This window comes from Mobula birostris, chromosome 32 (genome assembly GCF_030028105.1).
Source record: "Mobula birostris isolate sMobBir1 chromosome 32, sMobBir1.hap1, whole genome shotgun sequence".
NCBI classification, from domain to species: Eukaryota; Metazoa; Chordata; class Chondrichthyes; order Myliobatiformes; family Myliobatidae; genus Mobula; species Mobula birostris.
Window position 1 is genome coordinate 3,506,099 of NC_092401.1, and position 14,884 is coordinate 3,520,982.

Here is a 14,884-nt window from a genome sequence, read left to right on the forward strand (position 1 = left end):
GACAGTGAGGATAGGAATAGAATAAAGTGGCAGATAAAATGCATGGCTGAAGAACTGGAGCAGGGGGCAGGGATTCCACTTCTGGATGACTGGGACCACTTCTGCGGCAGGTGGGACATGTACAAAAGGGATGGGTCGCACTTAAATTCGAGGGAGACCAATATTCTTGCGGGCAGGTTTACTAGAGCTGTAGAGGGAGGGGAACCAGTATGACAGAGCTGAGGATAAGCCAGGAGGTTTACAAGTAAATGATTTATGTAACATGAATGCAAGGAAGGACATGCCAATGACTGGGTACAAATGCAGACAGAGCAAAGAATTAAATTGTACAACAGAGGCAAAATTGAAAAGGGTGAAGAACGCAGGATTGAAGATGTTGTATTTAAATGTGCGCAGCATTCAGAGTAAGGTGGACGAACTCGCGGCGCAATTAGAGATTGGTCGGAAGTTTCAGGGAATAGTTCAGGATAGATCTGTCCCACAGAGGAAGAAGTTCTCAAATGGCAATTGTGGTTGACAAGGGAAGTTAAGGACTGCAAAAAAGCCAAGGAAAGGACATTTAAGGTAGCAAAAGTGAGTGGGAAGTTGAATGATTAAGAAGCTTTTAAAATCCAACAAAAGGCAACTAAAAAGCTATAAGAATGGAAAAGATGAAATATGTGGGCAAACTAGCCAAATATGAGGGCAAGGAGGATACTAAAAGATTTTTTTCTGTTATATAAAGAGTAAAAGAGGGGTGGGAGTTCATATTGGACCAGTGGAAAAATGATGCTGGTGAGGTAGTAATGGGGGAAATGGCAGATGAACTTAATGAGTACTTTCCATCAGTCTTCACTGTGGAAATCACTAGCAGTGTGCCAGAGGTCTGTGAGTGTCAGGGAGCAGGAGTGAGTGCCATTGCTATGACAAAGGAAAAAGTGCCAGGCAAACTCAAAGATCTTAAGGTGGATAAGTCACCTGGACAAGATGGACTACATCCCAGAGTTCTGAGGAAGATTGCTGAAGAGATAACAGATGCATTACTCCTAATCTTTCAAGAATCACTTGATCTTGGCATGGTCCCAGAGGACTGGAAGATTACAAATGTCACTCCACTCTTTAAGAAGGGAGGAAGGCAAAAGAAAGGAAATTATAGGCCAGTTAGCCTAAACTCAGTGGTTGGGAAAATGTTGGGGTCTATTATTAAGGATGAGATTTCGGGGTACTTGGAGACTAATGATAAAATAAGTCAAAGTCAACGTGGTTTCTGTAAAGGGGAATCTTGCCTGACAAATCTGTTAATCTGTTAGTTCTTCAAGAAAGCAACAAGTGGGATGGGCAAAGGAGAGGCACAGGATGTCACTTACTTGGATTTTCAGAAGGTGCTCGATAGGATGCTATACGAGACTGATTAATAAGGTAAAATCTTATGGCATTACAGGAAAGATACTGGCATGGATAGAGGAATGGTTGACAGGCAGGAGGTAGCGAATGGGAATAAAGGGGACCTTTTCTGGTTGGCTGCCAGTGACTAGTGGTGTTCCTCAGAGGTCAGTATTGGGACCAATACCTTTCACATTGTTTGTCAAGATTTAGATAATGGAATTCCCGGCTTTATGGCAAACTTTGTGGATCGTATGAAGATAATGCATTTTGATAAAAGGAATAATAGTGAAGATTATTATCTAAATGGGGAGATAATTCAAACACCTGAGGTGCAGAGGGACTTAGGAGTCCTTGTGCAAGACTCCCAGAAGGTTAATTTAGGGGTTGAGTCTGTGGTAAAGAAGACAGATGCAATGTTGGCATGTATTTCAAGGGGAACAGAATATAAAAACAAGGAGATGATGCTGAGGCTTTATAAGACACTAATCAGGCTGCAGTTGGAATATTGTCAACAGTTTTGGACCCCATATCTCAGAAGGGATTGAATGGAATTGAATTGAATTGACTTTATTACTTACATCCTTCATATACACGAGGAGTAAAAATCTTTACATCACCATCTAAATGTGCAATTTATAGCAATTTATAATAAATATTACGTACAACTAGATAGTCAATATAACATAGAAATACAGTTGTGTCAACATGAATTAAGCAGTCTGATGTGTTGTCATTGGAGAGAGTGCAGAGGAAATTCACGAGGATGATTCTGGGAATTAAGGGGTTAATATATGACAAGAGCTTGGCAGCTTTGGGCTTGTACTGACTGGAATTTAGAAGAATATGGGGAGGGGGATAGGAATCTCATTGAAACCCACCAAATGTTGAGAAGATGAGATAAGGTGAATGTGGAGAGGGTGTTTCCAATGGTGGGGGTATCCAGAACTAGAGAGCACAGCCTCAAACTTGAGGAGTAGCTTCTTAGAATAAAGGTAACAAGGAATTTTTTTTAGCCAGAGAGTAGTGAATCTGTGGAATACTTTGCCACAGACTGCAGTGGAGGCCAAGTCCGTGGGTATATTTAAAGCAGAAGTTGATAGTTTCCTGATCGGTCAGGGCATCAAAGGATATGGTGAGAAGGCAGGTGTACAGTGTTGAGTGGGATCTGTGATCAGCCATGATGGAATGGCAGAACAGACTCAAGGGGCTGAATGGCCTCATTCTGCTCCTGTGTCTTATGGTCTCATGGTTCAGGAGCCTGATGGTGGATAGTAATAACTGTTTCTGAACCTGATAGTGTGGGACCTAAAGCTCTTGTATCTCCTTCCTGATGACAGCAGTGAGAAAAGAGAATGGCCTAGATGGCGAGCGGGGTGGGGGGGGGGGGGGGGTCCTAATTCACTCTTCTTGGTTTGGTGATGTAGGAATTATGTTTGCTGGAAGTCTTCAGATGCTGGAAATCCAAAGCACACACCAAATGCTGTAGGAACTCAGCAAGTCAGGCAGCAACAATGGAAATGAATGAGCAACCAATGTTTTGGGCCAAGACTCTTTTTCAGGACCAGAAAGGAAGAGGAAAGACAACAGAATAAAAAGATGGAGGAAGGGAAAGGAGGCTAGCTGGAGGGTAATAGATGAAGCCAGGTAGGTGGGAAAGGCAAAGGGCTGGAGAAGAAGGAACCTGATAGGAGAGGAGAATGGACCATAGGAGAAAGAGGAGGGAACTTGGGAGAAGTGATACGCAGGCAAGAAGAGGCAAAAGGTCAGAATGTGGAATAGAAGAAGAGAGGAGTAGAAGGAAAAATCATCTTAGAAGGAAAAATCATCTTTTTACCTGAAGGAGAAAACAATATTCATGCCATCTGGTTGGAGGCTACCCAGACAGTATATAGATCTTGCTGCTAAACCCTAAGGGTGGCCTCGTCTTGACACAAGAGGAAGCCATGACAGACATATCAGAATGGGAACGGGAATCAGAATTAGTAATTATGTTTACTGTCTAGTAATGCATAAGCTGGAGATCTGGACAGAAGAGTTCAAATCCCACCGTGGCTGAGTTGGAAATTTAAATTCAGCTAATTATATAAATCTAAAATTGTAAAAATGGGATGTGAAATGATGAAACAGCCGGCTTGGATGTAAACACCATCAAGATCGTTCACATCCTTCAGTACTGGATACAGAAACCCTTCTCAGTCTTGTCTACATGTAAGTCCAGCCCCAGACGCAAATCAATGTGTCATCACTGACCTGCTCTCTGAAATGCTCAAGATCAACATGTTGCTCGGCACACTTTTTCAGCATGAGCTAAACTGTACTTGCCCAGCCACAATCACAATTGATTCAAATAAGCTTTAAAACTTACTGGGAGAATTTCAAAGCATCACATTTGTTTTTTCTGCCATCTTCATTTCTTTTCTCTTAATCTAATATTTTTCCCTACTTTTTATTTCTCTGTCTATGCCCAATGCGAACACGGAATTCACTAGCTTCATTCCACTCTCTTCCTGTTGTTTATTTCTCATTCCTTCTGTCCTTTTCGGTAGGAGGCTACCCTGATGATCAGCTGGGAGGAGTTGCAGAAAGCATCTGTGTTGTGTATGTATGCTTAATTGTATATCAATGTGCACATGCGTCCGTGACTGGCTGTATGTGTGTCATGTTGTATATGTGTGTCTATATACATCATGGGTCTGCATCTGTGTGCATGTGTATATGCTTTATGCATTTTCTCAGCTTATATGGGCACGTATGTTATGAATATTTGCCGTGTTTGAGACTGAATATGAACATATACCGTATGTGTGAAAGGCTGTGTCTGTGTGTGTGTGAGTGTGTATGGCCAGTGTATGATAACTGTATGTGTGACATTGTGTGTATGTGTGCTATGTGGATATTTGTGCTGTGTGTGTATATGTGCTGTGTGTGCTTACTTTTTGTATATATGCACTGTGTGTATGTGTGTTGTGTATATGTGGGCTGTATATGTGTGTTCTCTATGTATCTGTGCTCAGTGTGTGTGCTTTGTATGTAGTATGTTGTGTGTGTATGTTCTGTGTGTGTAAGTATGCCACATGCATGTATTGTGTGTACATGTATGTGTGTGTGACGTGTGTGATGTGTGTAGTATGACAACATATTTGGACTGACGGTGCAGAGGTAAATTTCTCAGAGTTGCCCTTCTGGAGTTTGAGGTGAGGGTGGGGTTTGGATGAGGGTGGGGATTGAGGTGAGGGTGGGGTTTGGATGAAGGTGAGGATTGAACGAGGGTGGGGTCTGGACAAGGGTGGGGACTGGATGAGGGTGGGGATTGGGGTGAGGGAGGGGATTTGGATGAGGGTGGGGTTTGAGGTGAGGTTGGAGATTAAAGATGAGCTAGGGGGAAAAGACACTTACCCCAGTTGTGTGACGGGGTGAGGCTGACCTCAGACATTGAACTACCCGTACGGAGCCGTGATCTGTAGCCACTCTGCAAACACAAGCAGACCAGAAAGGTTTCAACAGTTGCAAGTAAACATTACTATACAGTAGGAAACAAACATATATCACTATCACAGTAGATAATTGTTGCTACCTTCACTGAAGATGAATGTAGCTGCTACTAATTTTGCTAGCATTCCTTCTAGGCATTATATTGTTAACACAGCTAAACTGCTCTTAATACTTCCTTCATCACCACTAATTACACTCACAACAAAGGTAGGTAGTTACCCTCCCCCTCCTGTCTTCTCATATCATTTTGTATCTCCCCTCCCACTCCCGCTTTCAAATCTCTTACTATCTCTTCTTTCAGTTAGTCCTGACGAAGGGTCTCAGCCCAAAACGTCGACTGTACCTCTTCCTAGAGATACTGCCTGGCCTGCTGCGTTCACCAGCATTTTTTGTGTGTGTTGCTTGAATTTCCAGCATCTGCAGATTTCCTCGTGTTTGCATTTTTAAAAAAGGTAGTTATCAATAATTTGGCTAGGCCATCTACTAACTACAAGTAATAATAGTTTCACTGTTTTTAACTAATGTCAGAATCAGAATCAGGTTTATTATCACTGGCATGTGTCATGAAATTTGTTAACTTAGCAGCAGCAGTTCAATGTAATACATAATATAGAGAGAAAAAAACTAAATCAATTACAGTAAATATATATACGTACATTACATAGATTAGTAACAGTGCAAAAACAGAAATAATATATATTAAAAAAGTGAGGGAGTGTTCGTGGGTTCAATGTCCATTCAGAAATCAGATGGCAGAGGGGAAGAAGCTGTTCCTGAATCACTGAGTGTGTGCCTTCAGGCTTCTGTACCTCCTTCCTGATGGTAACAGATTGAAGAGGGCATTCCTCGGTGATAGGGGTCCTAAATAATGGACATCGCCTTTCTGAAGCACCAATTCATGAACTCATCTTGGATACGATGAAGGCTAGTACACAAGATGGAGCTGACTAATTTTACAACTTTCTGCGGCTTCTTTCAGTACTGTGCAGTAGCACCCCCCACCCCACCACCAGACGGTGATGCAGCCTGTCAGAATGCTCTCCATGGTACATCCATAGAAGTTTCCGAGTGTTTTAGGTGTGACGGAGTCCTGAATTACCCCTACGAACTGTGCTCGGTTACCCCTATTAACTGTGGTTTTGAAAAGAGAGAGAGAGAGTTATTTAACACCGACATGTTGTTTTGAAAGAGAGAGAGAGAGAGAGAGACGAAGACTAACTGTTGGACTGTCACTTTAAGGCACTGTAGGTAACTTTTGGATTTCTGCTGAGTTGGAGATAGCACTGAGCAGCTCGTAAGTTGCTATGGTGACCAAAGGCCACGTTATTTAATGGACACTCGATGTTATGATTTTCGGCGGGTTGTTGATACTTCTCAAGGACAGTTCGTCTGCTTGTGATTTCTTACACAGAGAGAGGAAGGAGGAGTTATTTGTGTGACAGTTGATGCTCAGCATGGGAAGATAAAATAGGAGGTCAGATGATAGACCTCAGACGCATGTTTTAGACACTGAATAAGCATTGGTGTGCCAGCAGAAAAAGTGGGTTTTGCAGGATCAATCAGGCAGATCGCTCCATCATTCTTGCAGTGGAAAGAGAAAAGGGGTTGACTGGTGGGGAGTTGTCCATGTGTCCACCCTCGCCTGGGTGATAGCTCCACCACAGGAAACCGGTCCCCTTTGTTAAAGTCACATTCGGTGACTTTTAAAGGATTTCAAAGGACAACAAGAAGATTGATGGCGTCAGCTCACCTGAAGGCTTAAGTCTCTCCCTCTCTCTCTCCATCACTACTCAACTCAATACCACGAACTGAACTGAACTGAACTTTACTCATCATCGTAAGACTGTATCTTTTTACCCCTAGACCTAAAGAAGCTTGGTTTTTCATACGTATATTTCCACACTTACTGTTATACTTATATATATAATCATTGCTAACCTGTTTGATTGATCTACATTTATATTACTGTATTGCATAGTTATTAATAAATATTATTAGTTTATAGCAATACTGGACTCCAAAGTGTTTTCCATCTCTGCTGGTTCTTTATTCCCGTCACGGGGTACATGACATAGGTGACAAACCAAATCTCAATTATATAATGTATATAGAAACAAGACAAAGTTTCTCCAAACTAGGGTTTAAAGCACAGTAGAACACGTAACACATGATAACTTATGAAGGTAAGGATAAAATCTACAGATGAATCACATATAAATATCAAACTAAAGTACATAAATTAAATATTGAAAGGTTCAGAACAGATTAACCAGTGACAGTTTGATGTGATGTAGCAGCAAGTTCAGTTCTTGTTTTTATGCATCGGAGTCTCCTGCCTGATGGTAGAAAGCCAAAGAGAATGTCGGATGGACAGGCAGGATCCTTAATAATACTAAGGGCCTTGTGTACGCAGCGCTCCTGATAAACGTTCCCAGTGGATGATAGGGAGACCCCTGTGATCCTCTCAGCTGTTCTCACTGTGGGGACTTGCGGTCTGACGCTGGGCTGTCTCCATACCAGACGGAGATGCAGCTTGTCAGGACAGTCTCAATGCTGCTCCAGTAAAAGGCAGTTAAGATGGGTGGGGGTGGAGGAAGCCTCGCTTGCCTCAGTCTCCATAGAAAGCGGAGGCACTACTGTGCCTTCTTTTTGAGGGAGGTGATATTTCCCCAGAATGTTGTCTTTCATTTGATGCCTTGGTATGAAATGACTTGGGATGTTGAGAAGCAAAAAAATTGAGAAAGTTTGCAGAAGATACAAAATTGGTGGTGTTGTGTGTAGTACAGAAGATAATGAAAGGGTTCAGTAGATATGGATCATTTGCTGATATGGGCAGTGAAGTGGCAGATGGAGTTTAATTCAACCACGTGTGAGGTGTTGCAGATTGGGAGATACAAAGGAACTGTTCACAGCAGGACCCTTATCAGTACTGATGTACTGAGGGATCTTGAAGTCCAAGTCCAGAGCTCAGTGAATGTGGCTGCACAGGGTGATAAAGTGGTTAAGAAGTCTTATGATGTGCTGGCCTTCATTAGTCAAGTCACTGAGTTTAAGAGTCAGGAAAGTTATGGTGCAGCTTTATAAAACTCTTGTTATGTGGCATCTGGAATATTGCATTCAATTCTGTTTGCCCCTTTTTTGGAAGAATGTGGAAGCTTTGCAGAGGGCGCAGAAGAGGTTTAGCAGATGCTGCCTAGATTAAGTGTCACGTGCTATAGAGAGAGGTTGAACAAATTTGGATTGTTTTCTCTGGAGTTATGGAGACTGAGAGGGGACGTGATGGGAATTTAGAAGAATATGAGAGGCTCGAACAGCCAGTGTCAGAATCCTTTTCACAGAATAGGAATGCCAAGTACTGGGGTACACATTAATGTGAGAAGAGTTAAGTTCAAAGGAAATGTGTAGGGCAGAGAATGGTGGGTGTCTGGACTGCACTATGAGGGGTGGTGCTGAAGGCAACTAGGATAGAGGAATTAAGGAGGCTCTTAAATCGGCCATGAGCATGCAGAGAATGGAGCAACATGAACATTGTGGAGGCAGAAGGGATTAGTTTGGCACAATATTGTGGGTTGAAAAGCCTCTTCCTGCGCTACTCTATATAAATTTACAAGTTGCTGTGGAACACAAGGAAGAGAACTTTCAGCCCCTTAGCCCCTTAGCTAATACGTTTGCAGGAAATATATATCACCCACATTTGGAAAAGGTGGTACAGTGTTCCATTCATGTGCCGGTAAAGGAAAAGGACCCGCAACTGTGTCTGTTACCTCGTCATCCCGTGACATCAAAAGGAGCTGACCATCGACCAGCGTGCAGTTACTGACATCCCAGACCGGCACTCTAGCTGAAGGCACCAACGATATAGGAGGAGACTGACTGGCACACTCAGCCCCTGCGTCAGCTTCATCTGTTCAAGAGTAAGAAGAGGAGCTTTTACCACATAAAGGACAAAACTACATAATGGATGTTACACCGTGTGGGACAAAGTCAGGAAAATCAGCCCGTTGCATTGTATGTTATCATACGTAGCACTGCTGCTGATTACAGCATCAAATACCTGTTCACTAGAGCAATAAACGATCTGCTGGAAGAACTTAGCAGATCGAGCAGCATTTATAGGAGGAAAGGAACTGTCAACAATTTTCCTGCAGGATTTTAGCACTCTGACCCAAATCATCATCAATTCCTTTCCTCACACAGATACCGCTCGACCCACTGAGTTCTTCCGGCAGATTGTTGCTCTAGATTCCAGCATCTGTCATCCCTCGCATCTCCAGTGCATCTTATAACTCTTTACATCCAGTCGAGTTTATTATCAGGGTACCGGTGGGTACAGGTACAATGATAAACTGGCTTGCAACAGCATCAGTAGGAAACAGATTGAGATAACACACAGAGTATGAAGAATATACTGTACATCAATTGTATAACAGAGTGAAGGAAACGACCGTGAATAAAGCCTGCGTCGAGAGCGTTCTACCTGGATGCATCAGTGCTTGGTATGGAAACTGCTGGGCCCATCAGCCCAAGAAACTGCGGAGGGTTGTGGACACAGTTCAGCACATCACAGAAACCAGCCTCCCCTCCGTGGCTCTAACCCCTCGCCGCCTCAATAAAGTAGACAGCATAATCAAACACCTCACCCTACCCCAGACTTTCTCTCTCTCTTCCATTGGGCAGAAGATACTGAAGATATTCAAATCTGAAAGCATAAGGCTCAAGGTGAGCTTCTACCCCACTGTTATGACTATTGAATGGTTCCTAGTATGATATGACATACTCTATATCTCATTATCTACCTTATTATGTTCATGCACCCTTGTTTCGACCTACACTTCACTTTATCTGTAGCTGTTACACTTTATTCTGTGTTCTGTTTTTGTTTTACCTTGTTTCTCTCAATACACTGTGTAAGGATCTGATCTGTATGAACCATCTGTAAGATGGCTTTTCACTGTATCTCGGTACAAGTGACAATAACAAACCAATTCCAATTATTAGTACAAAATAAAACACAAAATCTGAGACAAGGAAGTCGTCGTGTAAAACATTGCCATAGCTGAAGTAAGGTTAAGGTTGTGCAGGGTCATTGATGATTGTAGGAAAGTATCTGTCCCTGTGGGGGGTCAGGCTTCTGTACCTCCTCCCCAATGGCAAAGTCTGTAATTGCTAATGCAGCACTTTTTGAATTGCAGTAATATTGGGCTTATGACAATTAGTTTGCAAACAGCAATTATCTCAAAACAGCCCTCCGTTAAAGCCAGATAACTATTGCGGTTTCACAATTTGAACTGAGGAAGATAGTGGTCAGGGCACTGGGATGCAACCAGCAATGCTACATGCAACATCTACTTATGAGGCAGGTATAGAAGTCCCAGGATGCTTTGCAGGGATGTTACTAAACAAAATGGCTGGCACGGTAGTGTAGCAGATAGAGCGCCAGTATCCGGATTCAACTCCTGCCACTGTCTGCAAGGACTTTTACACTCTTCCCATGACCACCTGGCTTTTCTCTGACTGCTCCCACTTCCTCCCAGATTCCAAAGGTACATGGGTTAGTGGGTTAATAAGTCACGTGTGTGTATTGGGAAGTGCAGGCCTACTGGGGCCGAAAAGGCCTCTTGCTGTGCTGTATCGCTAAATGAAAATAAATAAAATATTGACACTGACTCATGTGAGGAGATATTCAGGCAGCTGAGCAAAAACTCAGTGAAATAGCCTCTCAATATTTTTTCATCTTTCCTTATGTGATGCCCTGGTTCATATTTTTACTGTTATGTTGTAGGTACTTCATTTGGCAGCTCTGCAAGAGCTGCTTTCAGCCTGTTTGGGTTTTTGTTGAATATAAGGGATGGTGAGGAATGTGTGTCATCCAATAAGAATGGTGGAACTGGGTTTTTTTTTTGCTGAAGGACACTAAGGTTGGTCTTGGTGATTTTGTTCAGTGGGAGATGATGAGAGAAGACACTGCAGGGAACTGGTCGTAGGATTCGACCCGGGGTGGAACGGTGATTCGATGGAGCCTGGTGGCAAGATTGGCTAAGCATTGGTGAATATCGGTGAAGCGATGAGCGCCAACTTGTGCACATTTGACTGTTTAATTAAAATGAGACCTTTTCTTTTTGTTAACACAGCATCCACACAAACCGGTGACTGGGGTGGGAGAGCCACCTCCATCTCACAGGTCTGGCGGGAGCGGAATGTGTCTTCCCTAGACTTATGCAGCCAAGGAAACCAGGGGGTTTCACTTATGATAAAGCAAGAGGTCATTTAGCCCATCAAGTCTATGCCAGTTCACTTACAATCCCATTACAAGGTGTCCCTGGTTAACAAATAGATTAATTTTTTTAACAAAAAAATCCACAAAAATCACTTGGCATGGCCAGGGCAGCAGGATAGTGTAGTCATTAGCACAATGCTTTACAGTACCAGAGACATTGGTTCAATTCCCACTGCTGCCTGTACGGTCTTCCTATGACTGCGTGTGTTTCCTCCAAGTGGTCCACAGTCCAAAGACGTTCCAATTGCTGCGTTAAGTGGTCATTGTAAATTGTCCCACGATTAGGCTAGGATCAGTGGATTGTTGGGTGGTGTGGTCGAAGGGCCACTTCCACACTGTATCTCAAGAAATAAATAAGTTAACCATCCCCCTGTTGTATTGTAATGAATTGCATCAAAAATTTACAAGACTGACAAGAAAGAATAATTTCTAAGAGTGAAGGAAGAGAGCGACATCTGTAAGTCGTAATTCAGGAGTGCTCTATAGTCCCACTCCTCCACTTACATTCCTGTAACCAATTCGCTCTTATATACCAATCAGCTTTCTCTGATTCTCCCACCACCCACAATTGATAGCTGCAATTAACCTGTACATCTTTGAGGTGTGGGAGGGAAACTAAACATCTGGTAGAAACCCATGCTAAACACACAGAAAGCAATGGAGCTCAGGATTGAGTCCCTATCTCAGGAATTGTGAGGTAGGTGCTGCACTATGACCTTAAGGAGAGAAAAGTAAAACACTTCAAGGAAGGAATTCCAGGAATCAGTGCTTTGCCTTTTGAAACTGATGGTGCAAGATAGATGGGATTGGTTTATTGTGGATGAATGGAATTGGTTTATTGAGAATGGATAGGATTGATTTATTGTGAATAGGTGGGATTGGTTTATTGATGTTGGATGGAATTGGTTTATTGAGGATGGATGGGATTGGTTTATTGATGTTGGATGGGATTGGTTTATTGTGGATGGATGGGATTGGTTTATTGAGGATGGATGGGATTGGTTTATTGAGGATGGATGGAATTGGATTATTGTGGATGGATGGGACTGGATTATTGTGGATGGATGGGACTGGATTATTGTGGATGGATGGGATTGGTTTAATGAGGATGGATGGGATTGGTTTATTGTGAATAGGTGGGATTGGTTTATTGATGTTGGATGGGATTGGTTTATTGAGGATGGATGGGATTGGTTTATTGAGGATGGATGGGATTGGTTTATTGTGGATGGATGGGATTGGATTATTGTGGATGGATGGGATTGGTTTAATGAAGACGGATGGGATTGTTTTAATGAGGATGGATGGGATTGGTTTATTGAGGTTAGGATGGGATTGGTTTATTGAGGATGGGTGGGATTGGTTTAATGAGGATGGAAATTGGATTATTGTGGATGGATGGGATTGGTTCATTGAGGATGGATGGGATTGGTTTATTGAGGTTAGGATGGGATTGGTTTATTGAGGATGGATGGGATTGGTTTATTGAGGTTAGGATGGGATTGGTTTATTGAGGATGGATGGGATTGGTTTATTGTGGATGGATGGGATTGGTTTATTGAAGATGGATGGGATTGAATTATTGTGGGTGGATGGGATTGGTTTATTGTGGATGGATAGGATTGGTTTAATGAGGATGGATGGGATTGGTTTATTGATGTTGGATGGGATTGGTTTATTGAGGATGGATGGGATTGGTTTATTGAGGATGGATGGGATTGGTTTATTGTGGATGGATGGGATTGGTTTATTGAGGTTAGGATGAGATTGGTTTATTGAGGATGGATGGGATTGGTTTATTGAGGATGGATGGGATTGGTTTATTGTGAATGGATGGGATTGGATTATTGTGGATGGATAGGATTAGTTTAATGAGGATGGATGGGATTGGTTTATTGAGGATGGATGGGATTGGTTTATTGAGGATGGATGGGATTGGTTTATTGATGTTGGATGGGATTGGTTTATTGAGGATGGATGGGATTGGTTTATTGAGGATGGATGGGATTGGTTTATTGTGGATGGATGGGATTGGTTTATTGAGGATGGATGGGATTGGTTTAATGAGGATGGATGGGATTGGTTTATTCTGGATGGATGGGATCGGTTTATTGAGGTTAGGATGGGATTGGTTTATTGCGGTTAGGATGGGATTGGTTTATTGTGGATGGATGGGATTGGTTTATTGTGGATGGATGGGATTGGTTTATTGCGGTTAGGATGGGATTGGTTTATTGAGGATGGATGGGATTGGTTCATTGTGGATGGATGGGATTGGTTTATTGGGGTTAGGATGGGATTGGTTTATTACCATCACATGTATTGAGATACAGTGAAAAAAGATTCTTTCCTCCAACTCTTGACCTTTCCCATTCCCCTGGCTTCACCTACCATGTTCCACATAGCCTCTCTTCCTTCCGCCCATCTTTTTATTCTTCCGCCTTTTCCCTCCCTTCACATCCTGAAGAAGGGTCTCAATGACTGTTTATTCATTTCCATTGATGCTACCTGACTTGCTGAGTTCCTCCAGTATTTTGTGTGTGTTGCTTTGGATTTCCAGCATCTATGGACTTTCTTGTGTTAGTGAAAAACTTAGTTTATGTACTACCCCAACAGATTATACATTGAGGTAGTAAGAAATTACAGGATGCAGAATATAGTGGTACAGTTACAGAGAAAGTGTAGTGTGGGTAAACAAATACAGTTCAAGGGTCATGATAAAGTAGGTTTGAAGTCGAGGAATTCACTATTAGCTTATGCGAGGTCCGTTCAAAAGTTTGACAGTGCAAGATGAGCAGGAGACAAATTAAAGAAACTGAGATTGGTCAGGAGGTACAGAAGCTTGAAGTCTCACACCACCAGCTTTACAAACAGTCATTTCCTTTTGACTGTTTGGTTCACGACTCAACCTCCACAACCTAAATCACTACCTCCGAATTGCAACGCTATGATATTTTGACCACTTTGTACTACAATGGACTTTTTTTTCATCAAACTGTATTTTTTCTGTATAATAATTTGTTAGTATGTATTTCTTGTGGGTGTATGAACCTGATTCTACGAGTCTGTGGTGCTGCTACAAAACAACAAATTTCACTTTATATAAGACAATGATAATAAACCTGATTCCAACCTCTAATTCTAGTTCACTGCACTTGTGCAGTCATATGCTTATGCATATGACAACAAACTCAAGTTTGAACTGGGTAAAAATGTAGGTGCGCGGGTTAGTAAATTTGTTGATCATACCAAGATTGGTGAAGTTGTGGATAGTGTAGAAGACTGGCAAGGAATATAGCACAATATAGATTGGTTGCAGATATGGGCTGAGAAATGGCAGATGGAGTTTAACCCAGATAAATGTGAGGTGTTGCACCTTGGTAGGACAAATGCAAGGAGACAGTACACTGCCTAGTGCAGGATCCTTAACAGAGTTGCTGAACAGAGAGATCTTTACCTTAGAGATGTTTGGATGGGCACATGTAAGGAAGATGGAGGGATATGGACATGGTGTGGATAGGAGGGATTAGTGTTTGTGGATGTTTTGATTTATTTTTTAGCTGGTTCAGCACAACTTTGTGGGCCAAATAGCCTATTCCTGTGCTGTACTGTTCTATGAAGCTGGAGAAAATTTCAGGAGAGTTGGAACTAGCAAGGATGAAAATCAAAGCATTGTTTAATTTTGTTGAAGATGACAATCTAATATGATTGACTCATCACATGCTCTGAATTCTGGTGAGAGTCATAGGA

At 42.3% G+C, this 14,884-nt stretch overlaps 1 protein-coding gene across 1 annotated transcript in view; it reads right to left on the reverse strand.

The window, feature by feature from the left end:
* Window positions 1-14,884, reverse strand: part of LOC140191245 (ras GTPase-activating protein nGAP-like) — a 122,479-nt gene that overhangs the window by 78,496 nt on the left and 29,099 nt on the right. The window contains exons 2-3 of the mRNA XM_072248467.1: window positions 8,622-8,761; window positions 4,762-4,834 (exon numbers count right to left, since the gene is read on the reverse strand). Coding sequence (XP_072104568.1) covers window positions 4,762-4,834; window positions 8,622-8,761 — 213 coding nt within the window. The remainder of the gene's footprint in view (window positions 1-4,761; window positions 4,835-8,621; window positions 8,762-14,884) is intronic.